General features: G+C 49.1%; 8 protein-coding genes across 8 annotated transcripts; 4 read left to right on the forward strand and 4 right to left on the reverse strand.

The window, feature by feature from the left end:
• Positions 1 to 2376: 2376 nt before the first annotated feature.
• Positions 2377 to 3077, forward strand: BDV37DRAFT_190959 (DUF1993 domain-containing protein). The gene has a single exon (XM_032079670.1). It carries the CDS (start codon positions 2426 to 2428, stop codon positions 2936 to 2938), a length of 513 nt encoding a protein of 170 aa, XP_031945522.1. The 5' UTR covers positions 2377 to 2425; the 3' UTR covers positions 2939 to 3077.
• A 738-nt stretch (positions 3078 to 3815) lies between these two features.
• Positions 3816 to 5324, forward strand: BDV37DRAFT_239049 (putative metallo-beta-lactamase domain protein). The gene is made up of 3 exons (XM_032080908.1): positions 3816 to 3964; positions 4125 to 4698; positions 4756 to 5324. The coding sequence occupies exons 1-3, from the start codon at positions 3849 to 3851 to the stop codon at positions 4948 to 4950; spliced, it is 885 nt and encodes a 294-aa protein (XP_031945523.1). The 5' UTR covers positions 3816 to 3848; the 3' UTR covers positions 4951 to 5324.
• Positions 4923 to 5999, reverse strand: BDV37DRAFT_190971 (uncharacterized protein). The gene has a single exon (XM_032079672.1). The coding sequence runs from the start codon at positions 5906 to 5908 to the stop codon at positions 5099 to 5101; it is 810 nt and encodes a 269-aa protein (XP_031945524.1). The 5' UTR covers positions 5909 to 5999; the 3' UTR covers positions 4923 to 5098.
• A 1-nt stretch (position 6000) lies between these two features.
• On the reverse strand, positions 6001 to 8099 carry BDV37DRAFT_190964 (uncharacterized protein). The gene has a single exon (XM_032079671.1). The coding sequence runs from the start codon at positions 7427 to 7429 to the stop codon at positions 6092 to 6094; it is 1338 nt and encodes a 445-aa protein (XP_031945525.1). The 5' UTR covers positions 7430 to 8099; the 3' UTR covers positions 6001 to 6091.
• Positions 7657 to 12798, reverse strand: BDV37DRAFT_296454 (uncharacterized protein; the record flags this gene model as incomplete). The annotated part of the gene is made up of 3 exons (XM_032090114.1): positions 7657 to 8046; positions 8105 to 9517; positions 9574 to 12798. The coding sequence occupies 3 exons, from the start codon at positions 12796 to 12798 to the stop codon at positions 7885 to 7887; spliced, it is 4800 nt and encodes a 1599-aa protein (XP_031945526.1). The 3' UTR covers positions 7657 to 7884.
• Positions 12799 to 15417: 2619 nt separating this feature from the next.
• Positions 15418 to 17851, reverse strand: has1 (ATP-dependent RNA helicase HAS1). Its single transcript, XM_032079673.1, has 6 exons — positions 17210 to 17851; positions 16902 to 17144; positions 16497 to 16843; positions 16309 to 16440; positions 15986 to 16246; positions 15418 to 15926 (listed from the first exon to the last, which is right to left on the reverse strand). Exons 1-6 carry the CDS (start codon positions 17778 to 17780, stop codon positions 15690 to 15692), a joined length of 1791 nt encoding a protein of 596 aa, XP_031945527.1. The 5' UTR covers positions 17781 to 17851; the 3' UTR covers positions 15418 to 15689.
• Positions 17852 to 18506: 655 nt separating this feature from the next.
• On the forward strand, positions 18507 to 20461 carry BDV37DRAFT_279157 (flavin-containing monooxygenase; the record flags this gene model as incomplete). The annotated part of the gene is made up of 6 exons (XM_032086269.1): positions 18507 to 18693; positions 18747 to 18765; positions 18814 to 19188; positions 19242 to 19277; positions 19326 to 19515; positions 19682 to 20461. 6 exons carry the CDS (start codon positions 18507 to 18509, stop codon positions 20459 to 20461), a joined length of 1587 nt encoding a protein of 528 aa, XP_031945528.1.
• Positions 20462 to 20802: 341 nt separating this feature from the next.
• Positions 20803 to 21153, forward strand: BDV37DRAFT_239071 (uncharacterized protein). The gene has a single exon (XM_032080909.1). It carries the CDS (start codon positions 20864 to 20866, stop codon positions 21089 to 21091), a length of 228 nt encoding a protein of 75 aa, XP_031945529.1. The 5' UTR covers positions 20803 to 20863; the 3' UTR covers positions 21092 to 21153.
• Positions 21154 to 21941: the final 788 nt, after the last annotated feature.

The raw sequence follows: 21941 nt of genomic DNA on the forward strand, positions 1-21941 counted from the left end.
GAAGCTTAATGGCAATGCTGCATGTAGATTCAGTTTTGTCTGGAAAGATAATCAGATTTCTGGGCTTCTCAACTCGTGTTGTATCTTAGTACTAGTAACAGCCTAACTATGGATAGCTAACTAAATAAGTAGCTAAATCCAGCTGACTTAGTCATCAGGTCGGCAAGATGACCGAGTGGTTAAGGTGTAAGTTACCTATTCCTAGGTCACCTCTTTGTACTCATTACTAATTCAAAAAAGGTGTGACTCAAGATATTTATCTTAGCACTAGATAACTAGTGGTTTCACATGTCGCAAGACGCGTGGGTTCGAATCCCACTCTTGTCATCATTTTTTTGAACTGTTGTTGGTGTGTGGGCTTTCTTCAGAATCCAGTGTAGATATCCTAATGTATGTCCAGAGTACATTTTGGTTGTGTTGAGTTGAAAGGTCCTGGAAAAACCATTTGAACCCACCACTACACCAGATAGGGTTAGGCACTTCCGCTAGACCTATCAGTAAACCGAACAAGAAACCTGAAATCAAAGAACCTATACTAGCACAACCTCGTGTACCTTGTTAAAGAACCCCTACATTTATATCTGTTCTTGATTATATACGGAACACTAAAATTGCTTAAAGTAATATACAAACAGCTACCTCATACCACAGATTGCGTGGCGGTGTGGTTTGATGACTGTACAGTATATATGTATAAACAACCGCCTCAGGTAATATATCCGTTGCCTTTTCAATATCATTGCATTGAGCCCACACTAAGATAAGATTATGAAAATGGGGAAAATTCTATAGGAATAAGATTCCTGGCACTACTGGTGGATCAGACATCCAGCTCACTGCGGGCTGTATAGGCCATCTTTGTCAAACTGACTGCCCTATATGATCTAGATCTAGGTTTACCAATCGTATGGCCTTATCTACTAAAACTGCTGATTGTACGGGCCCGTGGAAGGCCCATGGGGTCTAGAAATCGAGAGATATCAGGCGGCAGACAGGTAGGCCGGCAGTCAAGCAGTCAGCCAGGTAGCAATCCTACTATGCTGGAAGATCCTTCCTGAATACGATATATCAGTAGCCTCAAAGACTAGTTTACAGTACTTTAAGTATAAGGTATAATTATTTCCTCTTAGTTTAGTGTGAGGTCCAAATAACACGTTCCCTGTGGTTATTCACAGATGCTTCCTATTCTGGACTAGCTCCCGCAACTAGCCCTAAGTATAGGCCCAAGTGGCTTTTTAGAATGTTCTTGTGATCTCATCTTGGAAAAATCATTCCATCAGCATGGCAAGATGACCGAGTGGTTAAGGTGTAAGTCAAGCATATTCTCACCTCTTTATACTGAGTACTAATAAACAAATGAAGGTATGACTCAAGAGATATTCTTGTCCTAGAATACTAGGATTTCATATGTCGCAAGACGCGTGGGTTCGAATCCCACTCTTGTCAGATCATCTTTTTGACTCTATTACTTCTTCAAATCATTTTTTTGCTTACTTGTTCCGGCGGCGGCAGGCTGCTAGATCTATATAAGGTGCGATCCAGGCGACATCAGACATATAGTTCGAGTATGGTGGCTTTTTGGCCGAGCTAGGAACGGAATAGAAGCTGGCTATCCTGCCTTCCGGAAACCACATGGGCAGCCTAGAGAAACTGTAGGATTCCGGGCTCAGCACTCGATAATATTATCCTGTATTGATGGCAATCTATCAGTCCTAATAACTATTTCCCCACTTTCAACATTATTTCATCATACGAGCAATCCAATCATCCCTCGCCTTAGCACCAGCTTTCGAAAGAGCAGCTTCAGGAACCGATCCATGAAAGGCACCAGGTCAAACATGCAATTCAACCAGGCCCCCGAAGCCAGAAGACTGGATGCATATGCAATGCTCTCATCCCGAAACACCTCGGCCGAGCCAACATCAATGTTTTTGTCGTAGAAATGGGGACTTAGAGAACGAATCAAGAGAAGAAGAGGCAAGGAAGGGTAGAGTCGAGGTAAATGGATTTGTTTACCAAGTGATTCACGAACTATATACTAGCATAGCGGGAGATGACGGTCTATTTAGGGCTAAGTTTGGCCAGCGAAACATTGAACGTATGCGGGTCCCAAGATTCAATGTGAAGTAAAGTAGACATGAAAAAAGTAAAGAATGCATTCTCGCTCTATTCTATCCTTAGTCTTGATATCCACTCGGACATTCGACTCCTCCTGACCCACTCTAGCCTTCCTGATGGTCTGTCTGTCTATAACTATACAGCCCCAACGCCAAGACTCACTTAGCTGCGCATAGTTAGGTTCAAAAAGACCCCTCGATCTGTCTCATATAATAGGAACATGAGTACCTCCGTCTTACACTAGAATCCAACAAGTGACCTACACTTCCGCACACCCCATCAATCGGATTCAATCCTCACTCCAAAAATGGCGCACACCTTCTACGACGGAACCATCCCGGTAGTCCAATCCATCCTCACCACCCTATCCCACATCCTGCAGCAAGCCTCGCAACAGCCCAATGCCACCGCCCTCCTCTCCGCCCGTCTCCACGAGGACATGTACCCACTCACCGACCAAGTGCGCATCACGACCCAGTTCGCCGCGAACCTGGTCGCCAGACTGACCGGCCAGTCGCCGGTATCGTTCGACGGCAGTCCCGCGACATATGCCGAGTGCCACGGGCGCATTGAGACGGTGCTGAAGGCGCTCCAGCAGGCCGACAAGGACGTCGTCAACCGACACGCCGACGTCGTGGCGTCCACCCCCATGGGCCCCGAGAAGGCGGTCGACATGTCCGCTGCGGTGTATGCTCATACCGTTGCCTTGCCCAATATCTATTTCCATCTTACGACTGCGTATGCCATCCTGAGGAAGGAGGGCGTGCCGCTGGGGAAGCGGGATTATTACGTGGGGTTTTTCCCGGGGATTAGAGGGTGAGACTTTGGGTTTATTTTCTGGATATAGATGGCTATAGCTGTGGGGTTGTTGGTGGTGGACTTCCTTATATTGGAGATTGGATGGAGTGGCTTAGTGTTATGTGTGGATGTTATTTTCTGGGGGTCTGAGTTAGATATAGATGGACAATTATTCCACTATACTAGGGTTTTTGGTGATATAGTAAATTGGAGATTACTTAGCCTGGTAGCTGAGTACTCTCTCCTCCAAGGACGCTACGTGTCAGCGGTGACACTCTCCTGGACTTATACTAGTATAAGCACTTTATTACCCACGAAAGACATCGACAATAGATTATCTCAATAGGTAGACCTACATGTCATGCCGAGGTCTAGAAGTAGTTATTGTTAGTACTTTGTTCCACACATTGTACTCCATATATCTAGAGGGACGTGAGAATAAGTTCGTTCTGACTATATTCAATTCCCGACTAACCGTGCCCTAAACAAGCAGAGCTGAGAGCGGTTTATACTATGTACATATCACTTTGAACGTGATTGCCTTTGAAAAACACGAGGTTAAAGTGAAAGACAAAATTAGATTTAATAGGGTATAAGTACCAAGTCCCAGAGACACAAGCTTGCAATGTAATCCTACCCTACCTACCCTACTTTCACATTAATCCCACCAACCTACTACAACACCAATAAACCTCACCAAACAAGAACAAAACAGCATAACCTGCATTAGTAACAAGATAAAGTCCCAACTACTAGTCAGTAACTACTAAGCAGTAGGAGCAGCAAAATGACGTAGGCCCCGTATATCCCATCCATGGTACATGTGACGCCTCCCCCGCACTGCCAATGGAAGTACACCCACGTATTTAACCCCCTCACCAAGACTGAAAGTAACTAGTACCTCCCCAACAGTTACTATTCCATTCCCCAAAATGGCCGACTCTCTAGATCTAACCATCTGCTCAACCTGTGGAACGCAGTATCCTACAACATGCGAATCGTCGTGTAAGATCTGCGACGATCCGAGGCAGTTCATTCCTGCGACTGGGTAAATCTACATCCCCTCTCCATCTTCAATTATAACCCAGGTATATCTTAAGAGAAGAAGGAAGGTACCGGTTGTACCGATACATACATCATTGTATAGGTATATATATATATATACAAGGAAAAATAATACTGACTATAATATATTCCCCCCCCCAAAGACAATCCTGGACAACACTCCGCGCTCTCCAAAGCTCCAAAACATATCATAATGAATTCATCCCTGATTCAGTGCACAAGGATTTAATCTCCATTCACACCGTCCCGAGAGTGGCCATCGGTCAGCGCGCTCTACTATGTCGCACGCCTACTGGGAATCTCCTCTGGGATTGCATCACCTATATCGATGACGAGACCGTTGCCAAGATCAACGAGCTGGGCGGGTTGAAAGGTATAGTTATCTCGCATCCGCATTTCTACACGACGCACCTCCACTGGGCGGAGGTCTTTGACTGTCCTGTTTACTTGGCTCGGGAGGATCGAGAGTGGGTGGTGCGCACGGGCGAGAGGCAGGTTCTTTGGGATTCGTCACGGTTGCCGGTTTCGGGGATGGATGCGGATTTGGTGGCTGTGAAGACCGGGGGGCATTTTCCTGGGAGTTCGGTGCTTTGGTGGAGGTCCTTGAGGGTGTTGTTGGTTGCGGATTCGATCGGGGTGGTGCCGAGTGGGATTTATCATGTTGGGAGGTTGCCGGGGACGGTGTCGTTTACTTTTATGTGGTCGTATCCCAATATGGTCTGTCCTTTCTTACTTTTCTTATCTCTTTTGTTTTATGTTGGCTGACCGACACAGATACCTCTACCGCCGGATGATGTGCATCACATCTGGAAGGCCGTCAAGGATGTGGATTTTGACGATATCCGTGGCGGCTTCATGGGAACGGATGTAACTGGCAATTGTAGACAGCGTGTGCTAGAGAGTGCTAAGATCTTTGTCAAGTCCATGGGACATTTCGACCATGCAATTCATGAGGAACAATGTCTTTAACACGAGCCCTATGTATATGGAAAACAAGTACAGCCTGGTAGAATGAACAGACGACCCGTCTCCAACGATCCAGTCCATGGGTTAACAATAAAGACCGTTCAGCCAAAGCACCAACTCAGATACACAAAGCATCGCTAAGAATAATCCACTATGACAGGTCCGAAAACGGCCGCACAGAAGTCGCACTCCGACCTCTTGTACAGAGGGGTGTCATGGACAAAGTATTACCATACGACCCTTCACTGATAGAAAATCTTCCCGGATAACTCTCCGTCGACCGAGAAGGTCTTGATACCACCTCCATTTTCAGGGTCCCATGCGAGTCGTTCGCCAGGGCCGACCCAACAGACCACAGCCGACTGACAGGACTCAAGCGCGGTCTCTCAGCCCGGAACGTAGCATACTCTGGGTTCAAAGTAGACACGCTGTCCTGATTCACAGTATGAGTGACACACAAGAGACTTTGTTCTTCTTCGTTGGCGCAGAGTAGCCGGCTGCTTTGGCTTGCTGATCCTGGGAGTTGAGGGCTGGGAGGAAACGGTTTCACGCCGCGGCTTGACCCACGCTGCCACAGACGGAATCCAGTGGGTATACCGGGTGAGGTATGAATAAGAGGGCTCTGCACGTCAGACGATGTCCGGCTCTCATCGGCAGGGCCGTCGACTGCTGGCAAATGTGCTATCTCGATTGTATCTCGAATGGTGGGCGAGCGGAAGACACCCTCGGGCATGATGGATAAGAAAATATCAATGATCAGTTGCTCTCGGCGAACGATAGCTCGAGTGACTGGGCTTTTCAGTGGTCGTCTTCGGCTCTTGTCCAGGCGAAATAGGAATGCGATAGCGTGGAGAAGCTTCAGGGTTATGAGGGCTCCCAGAAGAGAGAGGACTTCACCGGTACTGATGATGATGGGGTTGTTGGAGGGAAGAGCAGACTCTTCGTCGGTGTGGGTTGCCATGAGAGCTGATGGCGTAGCCTTTGCTGGAAATGAGTGTATATATCAGAAAGGATGTCAGATAGGCTGATAGTTCTTGTCAAGAGAACAAAAGGTGGGCTTGAGATATGAGAGCGTTCGTGAGTATGAGGAATTGCCCGTTCACGGAATAAGGAAAGAGCAACGGGGGACAACACAGACACTTCCCTACTGCTTACAGCCTCTACGGTTTTGTAGTAGAATAGCATTCACTTTCTGGAAGCTAAGTATTAAGTCTGTTAATGAAATGACCGTAACTTCTATAATCGAATCACCAGGTGCGGCAGGAGAGACGTGAAGGTCTGGTCCTGGTCCTGCATACATAGAGACGTGGTCCATTCCTACTGCCGAAGACAAACAGATATATAAAATCCTCAACACCAGCGCGGTAAAATCTCCGAAGCGACCAGCATCCAATCCTCCCCCCGGCCCTTCATTAGCCAAAGCGCCACCCGGCGTCCACTGCAGAAAAGGATCCTGTTCCTGAGACGGCGTAGTAACACTAAACCCCCCTTCCCTAAAATCACAGAAGAAGAACTTCAAAGGATCTATCACGTTACCGCCTAAGGGGCATATCAAACGGTGTCGGTTGTCTGAGGAAAGGGACACAGACCGGTGTGTGTTACCCCTTTCCATCAACGTGAGCTGTAAAATGTCTCTGCCGACTAGGACCAGAGATTCAACGCGCCTAGGGCACAATTGGAGGCAGAATTTCGAACGGTACCTTGTTGAAACCTTCACTTCAACTTTATCGGGACGCACAAACCACCAATCTGGTGCATTTCGGTTGCGGATGTAGTAGCATCGATTGTTGACGTGGTCAGAAGCATTGTCGCCTGGAGGATTGGTCGGGTTGATAGTTATCTGGTTGGTAAGGGGGCCGATGAAGAGTTTCCCTCTCAGCCAATTTTGAGCTTGCTCTGGGATGTCCCGGTTCGTGCCCTGGTGGATTTCGGTGATGAGATTGGTCAATAACATGGCGGTATTCTCGTGGGTTGACTGGATAGACCAGAACGTGGGGGTGTAGATTGTTTGAAGTGGAGTAAATCCCAACGCCGTTATGGCAGTGTGCTCTTGCAGTTGTCGGAAGAAATAGTCGGCAGTCTCCCGGCTAAGGGTGGTGAGGACATATAGGCTGCTACTGAGAGCACCTCTCACTACTATCTGGACATAGTATGGCATCTTGAGTCTCCCAGGCGTGGGATGATAGAGCAATGACAAGTAACTAGTGATGGATAGTGATGGATAGTGAGAAATATCTGGTAACGACTGTGTTAACGAAATAGATAGTGAGTATAAGGCGGGCATGGTACAATGCATTGAATGAACGAGAGAAGAGACTCGACTTATAAGAAGTTCTCCGTCATCTCCACAGCCGTTCCTTCCTTCTGATATGTCCTCGCCGGAAGGAACTAGGAAGGAGACTGGGAAGGAAGCCGAGAAAGACGCCTGTATTAGTATGAGATGGACGGGCGTCGTTTCTCTAGAATGTATAGATTGGTTCATGCGATGGTCAATCCAGAATACGCCAACATATGTTCACAAGTAAAGCAAGATAGGTAATACTGGTCTGTGCCGCCATGGCGGGTGCTCACACCGTCGATTATGAATGTGCATATTGTGATCCTGAACTCTAGACTGTATCAACACGAACACGATCGAGTGCTTTTGATTCGAATTATGCATGGCAAGAAGAATCATCACCAATAGCCAACAAGATATGTGGAAGAGAAGGGAATCGCTATTGGACATCGCAGGTACATGGTATTGTAAGAAAGAAAACCAAAATTTACAGCCTCATCCACCCTTTGCCCGATAATAAACATGTTGTAAAATCAAGTCATCGTGCGTATGCAAGGACGCTAGGCATAACATACGTAGAATCATAAGAAATAGAAGTTGGTGAATAGCAGAAGTCGTTATGTCGTAAGGAAGTATTGGCATCCACTTGTCAAGCGAGACTAGTAGAGAGATTCCTCGTCGACCTGATCGGGGCTTGCTCGATATTGACTTCGCTTCCTTCGGCCAGGACTGCTATATTGACTGCCCGAATTCAGCGGACGAGGCCCGGTCGGTTTACGGGGAGGTGGTGTGCTGCGCGGAGACGAGCGTAATGCAGAGTTCTAATCATTCAGTCAGCTTCTCTTCAATGCTGCACACCCTCGACGAAAGTAGACTTACCCGTGAAGCAACGCGATCCACGTACGATCGCTCATCGTCCTCCTTGACCTTTGGCGGCCGCTCAGGGACCAATGGACCGTCATCCTTGATCTTTGGGGGCCTTGGTGGACCAGTCTGTCGAGAGCTGGCCTCCGAGTAGCCTGCATCCGAAATCGGGGAGAGCCGACTGGCGCCGCTGCTGTGTCGCGGATTGGGGTTTGCAGCTGACAAGCTCGGGTTCGAATTCCACTGGTCCGAGGGGGCGCCAGATGGCATCCCGTAAATCTGAGCTTGTGTTTCCAGCTGTGACTGGTATCGGCCAGTAGGCCCCTGACGAGGCTGAGGATGTTGAAGATCCAGACTATCTCGGTGAGCTCTGTATTTCGGAGCTTCCGAAACTTGGGAAGGAACCAAAGGCGATGGCGGGCGGTTCTCCTGCTGTCGGTCATCTAGGGTGTAGGTCGACCGCAGTCTGTCGTCGCCTTGGGGATCGTACCAGTCAGCGGCCTTGTACGGTCCCTGGATATCGGACCCTGAGCGCGAAGCATCGAAAGACGGGCGCTCCTTGCGGGCTGGCTGGATGCTATTGCGGATATTGTCTCCCATGGAAGATGCTGTGGTTTTGGACCAACGGGAAATCTTGGGGAAGAACGAGGAGCTGCTTGACTTGTGCTTCTTGGCTTTCTCATTCGTCTTCGGGGACGTTTCATTACTGAGAGCGCCAGAGGCCATGGGTGCCCGAGGTGGCGTGGAGGCCGAGGAGGGTCCAGCCCTGTCCTGTCGGCCGTTTGTGCTGTCGAACGATGCCGAATTCGGGCCCAAGAATTCTCCACGCTCATTGATTTCCATCTCCTCATCGGCTTCTGGAACAGTGCTGACACGATGCTCAGAATCTCTCCGCGGTCCATTACCACGTGATTCCGGCATTGGCCGAGAAGAAGTGGATAGCAAGTATCCGGAATGGTCGGGAGAAGAAGTTCCAGCATGTCCTTCGGGCTCGTAGCCTTCTGGATCTACACTAGCAGAGCGAGGCCCGCTGCGGCCCAGCCTCTCGTCTTGACCATCGCGGAGTGCTTCAACCTCATCGAGCAGCTGCTCCAGCATGTCCTCAATCCTGGACAGGTCGTTGGAAGACTTGAGACTGAGTCCTTTAAGTGCACGCTTGAAAACGTTCTTACGCTTGGAGCGTAGGTCTTCTTCGTCTGCAGAAGCCTGGCGGGCACTTCTGGTGCTGGCCGGCAATGGGCGAGGGCCTCCGAGAGCTCTGTACGTTCGGTCGTGCTGCTTGTCACTTGCCTCCATGAGCATCCCGTCCTGCTGAGCAATGAACTTCTTCATTTCCTCGAAAGAGTTACGCATCTCAGCTGCGCTTCTAACAAGGGTAACCAAAATCTCCGTATCGCGAGCATTTCGCTGGGCGTCGCGCACGGTGAGCTGTGTACAAGTCAGCATCAGTTCGCACAATTTACATTCTGTATCGGAATACTTACGTGGTCCATAAGTGCGACAATATCTTTGGACTGAATACAGTCAATGCCCCTCCCAGTTGCACTATCGTACAGAGGCGAGCCGACACCCTGGGAGTAGCCACTGAGTTGCCGTTGGTGACCAGGCATGAACTGATCATCAGCTCCAGTAGGACTGTCAAAGAGACCCATACCGTTGGTGTCCATACCGCCAAACCCCTTGTCCAAAGGCTCCGGGGTATCGACACCCGGCGAGAGAGGGTTTGGGGCGGACACATAGCCTTCATCTTTACCTGGCGGCGTGCCGAACAACGGCCCTCTTGAGTACTGATGATCAAGGTAGTCATCGGGATTGTAGTCGTTTGTTTCATAGTAGTCATGGCCGTAATCGGGTTGGTCATCCAACTCCAGGCCTTTATTGCCAGCGGAACCAGCATTGTCGAACATAGGCGACTGGCCACGGTTATCCGGCGTCTGCTCATATGCCCAGTTACTTCCATGCATGCCTCCTCCGATTGGCCCTTGGATGATAGATGGATTCGTATTGATCTCCGATTCAGAATCTGGGCTTCGGTCGACGTCTGGACTGGGGCTCTCACGGTCATGGATGTCTTCCGAAAACATGTGTGTCGGGTCGGTTTGGTCTTCCAATGACTGTGTAACGCTCTGGGGAGGCGACGTGGCTCCCATTCGTCGGGGGAAAGAGGTCGCGTCTGGACTGGAGGCGTCTTGACGTTGTTTCAAAGGGCTTCCTTGGCGGGATCCGTGAGGAGTCTGGTTTGCCCTTTCCCCTAGCTTAGGAGTTTGACCTTCCAAACGCCGAGAGAGGTCAGTCTGCGAGCGATTTGTTGCAGACTGATTGGACTTCGTGTCCATAATTGACGGATCAAGAAGAGAGGCCACGGCGGATTCGACTGCTATGGGATGGATAACCTGAGGGTTGGCACCGATGCCTGCAACGGGCTGACCTTGGTTTACTTTTTCCATGTAGCTCACCTCACTCTCGTCCGCAAAGCCGGTCATCCTTTTGGGGTCAGTACTTGCGGTCTCCGTCATCGATCGTGGTGACATGGCGGGGGATTCTTCATACCCAAGTTCAGCCCCATACTTGTTGTTATTTCGTAGGATCTCTTTTTGGCCGGCAGGGTTGATACCGTGAGGTCGTGAAGACCTTGCGAGGTTGGTACTTGGGGCAGATGAAAGCGAATCTATGGAGAGGCGTTGCTCCATCTCTTTCTCAGTTCCAGAGAATTCATGCTCAATTGGTTGGGTTGAATCCTGTTTAATGTGGGACTCGCTCTGGTTGCTAGCCACGCTCTGGATGGGGCTGAGGGTGCGCCGACGGTCAGTGAATTTAGAGCCGTGACGCCCGTAATGTTCATCTAGGAGGTTGGCCGCTGCGGCAGCTGCAATAGCTCCAGCGGCAGCGTCACCTACAGGTGAAAGGCTCCGTTCGCGATCTTCTTCTTCGGGATAATCGTGGAGCGACAGGTCGTGGCTAGAGAAGTTGCTATGCTTGAGGTCATATCGTGAATCTAGCAATTCTCGATGCGGACTATGGGCCTCGTGGATTTCGGAGGTCTCACGGGAACCATAGGGCTCTGCGGTCTGTTCGGAAAGAAGCGAGTCTCGGGTCATGTCGGACTCAACCGCGCTGCGCAGCGGCATGGGTGCCACGTTGTGTTTCTGGAAGACCAATTCGGTATCGTTGAAACTGCCACTCCTCGGGCCACTCGGCCTTCGTCGTTCAGTTTTGTCGATGCTGGAACGAGAATCATGGTGCTTAAGCGCGGCTGCCGTCAGAGCTGACCCAACTCTGGCGGCCTTTTCGGCATCCCGCAACCCCTTGCTCTTTTGCCGACGTAGCTTCTCCTGTTCTGTCAGTTCTGGCCGAAGGCCCCATTTGACGTAGCTTGCTTCGGACGGTGAGTCGCTGCCCTTGCTGGGCCTGCGCTCTTGTTGCGTGGGAGCTGGCTCGCCGGAAAGGACTATGCCCTCGTCCTGGTCATCCTTATTCAGGACGACGGTAGGCCATGTCACATCAGGAGCGCTGGCATGCTTCGAGAGGCGTCTTCTGAGTTCATCTCGCGATGGGGTGCTCGCGGACGAGTGTGATGCATTCATGTCACGTTCAAATTTGGACGTATTGGTCATCACCTTTTGGTCCTTCTTGAGCTCTTTTAGCTCGGGCAATATCAACCGACGGATGGCATCTTCAACGGTCTCGAGAAGCTTTGGGTTGTTGATTGAGGACTTGGAGGTGCCAGACCGGAAGGAATACTGATCGCCAGACTTACGATGGGCGGACAGCGCCGACGTGCTGAGCAAACTCGGATTCGGACTCATGTCTTCGTCCGGATACGCCGACAAGCGAGATCGGGACTTGGACTCTGGTTCGTGGAAGTCGACAAGGTCTCCCTTATTCCGTTGGCCTTTGGAAGTCTCACGAGGATCGTTACTCAGTTTCTCTGCGACTCGATGAGCGATGCGTTCCGTACTCAGACTGCGGCTTCTTTGTCGCCTAGGTGTTTGGAGGTAGTCTTTGTATTCCGGACTGTGCTCGCGTTCCCGCGATGAACTTTGGCTGCGTTTTCGTCGTATACCAGAAGAGGAGGCTTCTAGCATGCTATCTGCGGGCATCGACGAGATGTCCGAGGTTGGTTGGAAGTACCTTGCGTCGCTAGACAGCTCACTGCTCTGGTCGCGATTCACAAGCTCGATTTCCACGGGTGTATGACCAGAAGGCTGCTGGTTCTCATCGGTACCTGAGTTGAAAGAGCAGATACTATAATCATCACTTGACTTGTTGTTGTTCTTGGATGGCGAGCTAAAAGAGATCCGGCGCGAGTAGATGGGCTTGCGGTTCCCGTTCGATTCAGTAATCTGGATGTGATCCTTTGAATCCTTGCGCTTCCGGGAGTTTGAAGGAGTGACTCGAACTCGGACACTGGGTCGGGAGACCAAGGAGCCAGAACCCTTCCCGCCCTCGAAATATTCGATGAGCAGGGAGGTCTGGGAGTGCTGCGCTGACCGGGACAGCTTGGATTCGTCCCCGTGGGTACGGTTTTTGCGCCGAGTGGAGATAGTTACGGGACTGCCGTCGTCCGGTATGGAGTATGACGATTTGTCTGTGCGTCGAGATACGTCAGTTGCCAAATCAGTCCCTGTTACGCTACCTCCAGTGGTGGTAGTGTCGACAATAGATTCAGTGGGTGCAGGTAAGATCGGTCTGCGGGTGTCGATACCCATGGTGGAGGAATAAGGAGACTCTCCTTTCAACCAGACCCGACCATTACCCCTGGCAAGTTAATTTCGTCCACTATTTTTTTCTTTTTCTATTTTGCTTTTGCTTTTTTGATTTCCTTTTCGGGGAGTGGGACCTTGTTTTCTTCAGGGGGGCAGGAAGCGTGCAAGGGAATAGAGGCTGGTAGAGTGACAAGCAATCTGGGAGGGAATCCACGCTGCTTGCGGACTGAAGGTCACTACAGATTGGACAGGCAGTGGTGGTGATGGTGTTGGTGTTGGGCAAGAGTGGGGGGGGAAGGTATGATCGTGGGTCGGAGAGGAGGTGAGGAGGATGTAGAGGATCTGATATCACATAGGAGAAAGGAAATTAAGCGTACCAGCGCAGTAATTAGAAGCAATGTAGCATGTATGGGAGGGGGGAAGAGACAAGACCAGTGAGGAGGAATCAAGAACAAAAGAGGAAGAGAATGTGGTGGGAGGGAAAGGTAAAAGCCGTTAGAATTGAGCGGCTGATCCCTCACTTGGGCGTAGATGAGGATGAGCGATAACAGCTGCAAGAATCGGTGTAGAAAGGCAATAAATTAATTTGGGCCCGTCGGGAATTTTAGAGGCACATGCCTAACATGCTATACCGCCAAATAGAAAACTCATTGGATGTAAAGTCGCAAGTAAGGATGGGAGGGAAAATTAAGACCAAAAGAAAAAAACAAAAAGAAAATTCAAAAGCCAGACGGTGGGATACTGGCCACCATCGGCACAGACAACAATGATTGCTGAGCGGTGGGAATAATGGCGGTCCTGGGAAAAATGGAAAAAAGGCGAAGGCTGGTTCGGAGGGGGTATAAAGACAGTGAATGAACGTGGATAATAATAATAGCTTGATGGATCGATGGACAGTTGGCGAACTAAAAGATGGTTTAGCGGCGGACAACAAAACAGCCCCATCTGACAAGGAAAAGATCGTTTCCCAGCCTTGCCTTTTATTTATTATTATTACTATTATTTATTATTTATTTATTTTTTTGGGCTCATTTTGGTTTTTCCAGTCCTTCTCTTTTATTTGTTCGAATCTTCCCTCGTTTGAAACTTGATCAACCATTCTTAATGGTTGGAGGTTGAAAATCACGCTGTGGTCGAAATCGGGGTTCTCGCCCAATGATCCCCATGCAAGACGGCCCCAGATACTACTGTGTAAATAGTACATATACGTGGATGGCCTCTCCCTACAACCTTGACATTGCAAGTAACCTTGAGTGGACTCTTAATCGGGAACCCCTCCGTCACTTGGGCTTTCAAAGTTCATATAAAAATCCCAAAAAACCTTCTTTCCCGCTTCGCTTTGCCTTCCATTCCTTCTTAGCATTCTTCTATCACGAAGGCGTTCATTCCACCGAGAAGGCGGCCATGTCTCAACGTGGTGTGACCGGAATGTGATCTGTCCTCTGTGGGAATTGAGTCTGCCTGTCGGACGGTCTCCAAGAGCCCTACCAATGGCCCTATGACCGTTGCACAGGTGTGTCGGTATTTCTTGGTTTCCAACATGAAGATGAAACGAAGACTGGCAGCGAGCAAGACCGCTTCCCCGTAGGTATGAAGTGGCATCGAGGAAAGCACCGATGAAACACCTCTTATGCCGTCAATTGTGGCCCTCTCTCGACGTAGATAGACGCTGATCCAGGAACGAAGAATGCAGCCTAATAAGCAGCAGCATCATTTTGCAACCCTATGAATGAAAGAATCACAGCTTTGACGGGATCATCCCCAAAAGTGGAGAGAGTGAGAGTCAACCTAGGTAGACCCGCCACGAGCATTGATACCCACCCTGACAGACGCTCCGTCCAGTCTCTCGGGCGACCCTCCCTCCTCCACTTCCATTGGCCCTGCCGCTGCCAACTCATCACATTATCCCTTCCTTGTGACAAAAAGTCCGTCATCCCATGTCACTGATTGGTCGCAATGAGAATACAGTCGTGCCTAAGGCACCGTGCCTTATTACTTTCTCTTCTCAATCCAATCGAGCATTGAAACACGATTGTCCGAGATCCTTTCCCCAAAGTTACTAACCGTTAGTTTAATCCATTCGCTTTCGCCCGACAAAAACTTTTGCTTGGTGGGGGATCAACCTCCCCAGCCACCAGCCCAGCCACCCGACCTTGCTCGGTTCGCCACGATCGACTAGGTAGTATTCGTAGTGTGCGTTCATCAAATCAACCTTTCCAGGCCGCGCGGGTGCCTGCCATTACCCGAGGATTAGTAGTATATTTATGTGCTCCGTATGTTGTCTGCTTACGCGAACCGTGGAACGGAAACCCTCTGTATCCTTGGTTCCGCTGACCCTTATCTGAACCGTCCCTCGTTATTTAACCGGAACTCGGTCGCCGGGGGTAGGTTGTATAGAATGTAGGTGCTATCTAAATGCTGCTGCTCCAATGTGGTTACTGCAACGCTCTGAACTAGAAACGCCGGCTTTCTCGTGTCTTTCGTTTTCATGACCCGACGATCGTACCAAACGTGCAGGGTATGTTCGTAGACAACATAAACTGCAGACTCCCCTGGCTGCGGGGGACGTCGTATCCGGAGATGACACCCTTGCAAGAAAAAAAAGTACAGAAATAGATGGCTGCACCTGCGGTCGCATTACCAACTGTACTACCTTAGGCATCATGGATGACCTACATGACCCAGACAAGGGAACGAGCAAGGGTTGAATGCTGTGATTTTTGGTATTCCTTGTGAAGACGTATCTAGATACAATTCCATAGCTGATGTACGGAGGCAAGTAAGATAGGATATGCCATGATAATAATATAGAACAAAAAAAGATCCAGGTTAAACTCCAGGCCAACGGACAAAAAACATGCAAGACAATTGCTTTTTCCCTCTACTAGATCGAATCAGTTATCATTATGCTTGCGCTTGAACTTCGAGCCGGGCTGGCTGCCGTAGTTCCGTCGGCCCTGTGGTTGTTTGTCTTTCAGGCTGGAACCGAGCTGGATATCGATGCGGGGAGGCGTCGAGAAGCCGAAGCCCTTGGACACCTTAACCAGGTCGAGCTTGTGCACGTCGAAGACGGACCGGAGAGAATGGGAGGCATATGCCTGAAGGTAGGAGCGGTAACCTTCCTTGGCGGACTGTTTGCGGATGCATGAGTATAAGAACAAGAGATAATGTTTGAATGAGGGAAGCTTACCTTGTTCAAATAGTAGTTCTGGCCAATGAGCTTCTCCAGTTGAGACTGAACATTGACAATCTTCTGAGCCGGGAAGTCAAACTCCACGACGGGTACCCGAGCCTCCTTCAGATGCTTCAGGAACCCTACTTCAGAGGGTTGCAAGAACATCAGACTGCGGCCCTTTCCGTTAGATCCACGGGCTGTACGACCAACACGGTGAATGTAGTCACGAGGGTCATCTGGGGGGTCGAACTGGATAATCCAGTCCACGGCGGGAATCTTGAGCAAGTTAGACAGGTGTAACAGAGGTAAACATTAGGGTAGGGAGGCAATTGACATACATCTAAGCCTCGGGCGGCAACGTCTGTACAGATCAGAGTTCCCTGCTTAGCATTGCAGAACTCGAAGAATGTGTTGGTCCGCTTCTGCTGCTTCTGCTTTCCGTGCAAGTCAAGCACAGGGAGATCGATATACTATAGTTTCGTCGCGTTAGCTACAAACCTTAGCTCACAATATTGGATATACTTACGTTGAGTAATTCACCGTAGTACTTGACTGAGTTGCAGCTGCTCAGGAAAACGATGATCTTCTTCTTAAGGTTGCGCTTGAGGAAAGAGAACAGGAGCAAAAAACGCTTGTCAGCTTCACAAATGACATAGCCTTGCTCCAGTCCCTCAACGGTACTGTGCTCCTTGCGATGGTCGACGTTGATGTAGAGAGGGCCAGGTCTGAGAGAGATTCGAGCCAAATCTTCAACCTTGGTAGTCTGCGTCGCGGAGAACAGCATGGTTTGTCTGTTCTCAGAAGGAAGGATCTTGGCAATTTGGCGCATTTCATCCTCGAAACCGACTTCCAGGATACGGTCCGCCTCGTCAACTGTCAACAGTCAGTCATTCCATTCATCCACTCGCAATGCCAGAAAGGGCTGTCATACTGATAAGTGTGCGCAAGTTCTTGAACACAAATCCTTGCGTATTCTGAAGATGATCGAGCAGACGTCCAGGTGTTGCCACGAGAAGGTTAACACCCTTCATGAGCTTCTCCGCCTCGGCTCTCCTGTTTGCACCTCCGATGACAATACCGTAGGTCTGGCTGTGATGCGCCAAGAGTTCCCTAACTTGACCGAAAATCTGAAGTGCAAGCTCGCGAGTTGGACTGACAATAATGGCACCAGTACCTAACCAAAACACGCACGGATTAGTATACAAACTGTGGAACCACATGAGAATGCGCAGTACATACCGTTTCTCGGCTTGAATCGTAGAGCGCTAAGCATTTCAATGGCAGGAATCAAGAAGGACAAGGTCTTTCCGGAACCAGTCTTTGCAGCACCGAGGACATCGCGACCAGCAAGCAGAGGAGGAATTGTACGCCGTTGGACTTCCGTCATCGTCTCGAATCCCATTCCCTCGATACCCTTCATAGTCTTCTCTGACAATCCCAGCTCCGTGAACTTCACCGGATCGCCATCCTGCTGGGGCAGACGGATTGTATCCGCAGAAGGCAGATCCTCACCGTCGGCGGCGGGTGTCTCTTCAGCATCGCTCTTCTCCTCTTCATTGTCAGAGGCCTCCTGCTCAGATTCCTCCGCATCTTTCTTCTCGTCATCACTAGACATGTGTTCGACCTTCTGCTTTTTGGACTTTTCTTTCTTCGCCTTCTTCTTATCGACGGTAACTTCCTCCTTTGCGGGAGAATCGGTCACGGCTTCAGTTGTAGCCGGGGCAGCAGCCTCTTCCTTGCGCGCATTTCCACCATGCTTTCTCTTGCGCTTCTTCGAGATAGATTGAGCGTTATCCACAGGAATCGGCATTTTGGCGTAAATTCCTCCAGGGGGGGGGTTTCCTGGAAAACTTGCCAAATGAAAAACGTGAGATGCGGAGCCTTTTTTTTTTTTCTCGGCGGAAGACAATTTTTTGCGGAGCGAAAATATTGCCTGGTCAAACTTCCCGCATCACGTGCTGATAGCCATTGATAGCTGGGCGGTCTGAAGATTATGAGCCATGCTACTGAGGCAGAAATTACCCCCTACTTGGCAATGGCGCTATTCCGTATGAAGAAGTAGCATCATATGAGCCCTGAGCAGTGGGGAACAGCATCGTGCAGATCAATGGGATTCTCTCAATTAGATTAATGAAATACCCTTTTAAGAGCTTCTATATACATATATCGTACTGATTACTTTCTATGATTTCTGACTGATTTGGAGGATCCTGAGAACTCTCATAGCTGGGCTTACCCAGGAATGAACAGCAGATTCACCAAGTTCAGAATCAAGTGTTAGTAAAGGTACTGGATAGTTAGTAACGTATACTATGCTTGATGTGCTTGCTATTAGCTTCATCTTACAATACTTCCTTGTTCATAGGGACGAAAAAACAAGAATGGAGAAGCCCTATACCAAGATATTACATCACACCGTGACCACGTGGAGGACACGTATCTGAATACAAATAATGATGAGTAAAGGGAGTGTTTCTCGAGATTATGATTTCTCGTTACAAGCATCTTAGATCACCGCGATATTATATGACCAATGATGGAGAATCGTCGTGATAAGCCCATCCATGCCAATCGCATGATGCGCGCTATCTGCATCGGAGCAGGGCCGTCAGGATTATATCTTGCATATATGTTTAAGACATCATTTACGGACTATACGCTGGAAGTGTATGAGAAGAATGAAGATATCGGGGGAACTTGGTTTGAGAATCGATATCCCGGATGTGAGTATTTATCCTCGAGGAGGCAAGTAAGAAAATCTGATAACCAGGCTCAGGTACCTGTGACGTCCCATCGTGAGTGGATCATATACTTCATGGCAGAAGAGAGAACTTATTCAACAGGCACATGTACACTTACTCCTTCGAGCCTAAATGGGACTGGTCAGCTAGTTACGCATCAGCCCCGGGGGTCCATAGCTACTTCTCTGGGTTTGCAGACAAACATGGTCTTCGCGATTTTATCAATTGCAACCATCGGGTGGTGGGTGCGAATTGGGATGATGCAAACTCACAATGGAAGGTTCGAGTTGAGAATGCCAACAAGGAAATATTTGAGAAAAGGTGTGACTTCCTAATAAACGCCACTGGCTATTTAAACTCCCGGCGTTGGCCTTCTACACCAGGTCTTGGGTCATTCAATGGAAGGCTACTCCATACCGCAGATTGGGATGAATCCTTGTCGTTGACTGGAAAGCGGGTCGGGTTGATTGGGAATGGGTAAGGCTAGTTGCTTCTTGCTGCTCAAGGCCCCAAGTTGCTGAGTTTGCTAGGTCTTCCGGTATACAGTTGCTTCCTGGGCTTCAAAGGTAAGTTAGGCTATCCTTGTACGTCACATCTCTAACAGCGCCAATAAGAACTGCAGAGCATGTCACAGCCTTCATGCGCAGACCGACCTGGGTGATACCAAAATTGAGATACCAAAAACGCAGTTACACAGATGAAGAGAAGCAGACGTTTCAAGATAATCCCAGAGAACTGCTCCGGCTACGGAAAGATATCGAGGCCAACTATGCGACCTTTTTGCCCCTCTTCCTTAAAGACACGGTGCCCCAAAAAGCAGCCACTTAACGGTCGAAACAATTAATGAAAGATGCGATTGGTGATGATAGGCTTGCAGAAAAGCTGATTCCAGGACATCCACTAGGATGTCGTCGCCTTACAGTCTGATATCCTACCTCGCCAGCAGCATATCCTACTAACAGCGTTATAGCCCAGTACGGAATACCTAGGAAGCCTCCAAAAGCCCAACGTCACGCCTGTCATTGGGAATATTAAGAAGATAATACCGTCTGGCGGCATAATGCTAGACGGCAGCGAGTATGCATTTGATGTTTTGGTTTGTGCCACAGGCTTCCACACCAGCTTTCGACCCGCGTTTCCATTAATAGGTCGCGATGACACCAATCTTGCAGAAGCATGGGAAAAGGAACCTCGAAGTTACCTGGGAGTCGCGGCCCACGGTTTTCCGAACTACTTCATGTTACTTGGCCCTAACAGCCCCCTGGCCAATTCACCCGTCATCGTTTGCATCGAGGCGCAGGGACACTATATCGCTAGGTTTCTCAATCGGTGGCAGAAAGAAGACATCCGCACGTTCGAGCCTAAGGTAGAAGCGGTCGATGACTTCATGGAGCAGAAGGACTTATTCATGAAGAGCACAGTCTGGGAGAGCGACTGCCGATCTTGGTTTAAAAACGCCAATACCGGTAATGTCAGTGGACTATGGCCAGGGAGCGGACTGAGCTATATAGAAGCCCTAGCCGTTCAGCGGTTCGAGGATTTCCACGTCACATACGCGGCAAAGAACCGGTTCGCCTATCTAGGGAATGGATTCAGTCAAACGCACCTACAACCTGAAAGCGACCTGGCATATTATGTGCGCCATGAGGACAATGGCGAATCAGTGTTTCCTGAGTTAATGAGTGTTGATAATGCCAAGGACACCGCCGACTCTCTGGCGGCAAAGGAAGAGATGAACTGGTTGCTCTAGCTAAGCTGTTCCCAGGGAGTCTGGTTAGGCAGTTACAATATATGTTACCCATCGGTTGGCTTATCTGAAACGAGATTCCGAGCCACTCATATAGAAGGCTAGTAATATATTTCAACTAGATTAATAGGGACTGGATATGAAACAGGACCACTAATGAGGAAAATGGTGAAGCCAGTGGTTAAGCTTGACACGCATGACAGGAAAAGTCTTCACGGTCTGGGTTCAGAAAGACCTGGTGCTAAAAATAGGAAGCGCCTTGCCGCCCATGGTTGAGAAATCGTCAAGACCTTCCCTACTAATTCCTGGTCATGATTCATTCACTTTTCAAGAATTTCATGAACCAGGAAATACAGGGGAAAATACAGTGCAAACTCACCGCGTGCCCCAGAGACGCATCAGATCATGAGGATCCGATGGGGTCAAGACGTCATGACACGCATTCCGATGATGGCAGCGACAACGGTGATCAATGCTGATCACCTCAGGGATGGAGGAGGGGAACTTTCCATTCCCGGAATTTTATCTATATTCCAAGACACTTGTGGTGATTGTTGTTCCCATTCTCGTGGAATTTACAATGGATCAATTGACGCCCAAGACAATTTAATTACCGAGTTTGCCATTCTATGAGACTTGGGAGTAATTCAGAAGGGCAACCTGATTGCCCTTGTTTTTGCATGGGAGGGGCTGTGCATTGTAGACTAACGAACAGAATGCCACTTAGTCCGTAACCTTCTTGGTAATCTCAACGCTAGCCGAGTTGTGTAATTAAAGAAAAAGAAAGAGGAGAAACCCGTTTGGTAGAGCAAACGAACACGGAGCACGGCGACAAGAACTGCGGAGACCCGCCTCTTGGGATTGACATACTGTTCACTACGTATATTACATAGACTGGGAGATCACCATGAGGTGTGAATGGTTGACAGTTTCGATAGAAAATAAAACCACGTTATGAGCATAGAGGGTATGGAGTGCATATGCGATGGTACTTTCATTGGAGCTCTTGCAGGGCCAATCATGGCTGGTGGGTCAAGCAGTATGCACCTGTGGACATGCAGTACATACATTGAGAGATATCATGTAGTCAGTTATTAATAGAAAGCCATGAAGCAGCAGTCACCAGTCCTACGAAGCGCAAAGGGTGTCAGTAGGCAGAAAGATAAGGCAAGGAATCAAAATTCAAAAAAAAAAAAAGTCGCCAAGTACTCCAGAGTCGATGTGTTCATTGACAGGATGGGGATGAACGGCGGCTATCCTCAGCATCCGAACGAAAGTAATTAGGGTAAGACGAGCGGCAAGTAGATCCACAGATCATACTACCGTGTACTCCGTAGTTGGCTTTTTTTTTTTTTTTCTTTACCTCTTGCGGTGTCGTATCTGGAGAGGCAACTCCACCAGATCAAGTCATGGCTGTAATCTCGCAATCTGGTGTGGTCTTGGGATCATTCCCAGCCTTTTCGCAGGCGCTAACTAGGTTCTC

Source organism: Aspergillus pseudonomiae (assembly GCF_009193645.1).
Source record: "Aspergillus pseudonomiae strain CBS 119388 unplaced genomic scaffold BDV37scaffold_7, whole genome shotgun sequence".
Lineage (NCBI taxonomy): Eukaryota > Fungi > Ascomycota > Eurotiomycetes > Eurotiales > Aspergillaceae > Aspergillus > Aspergillus pseudonomiae.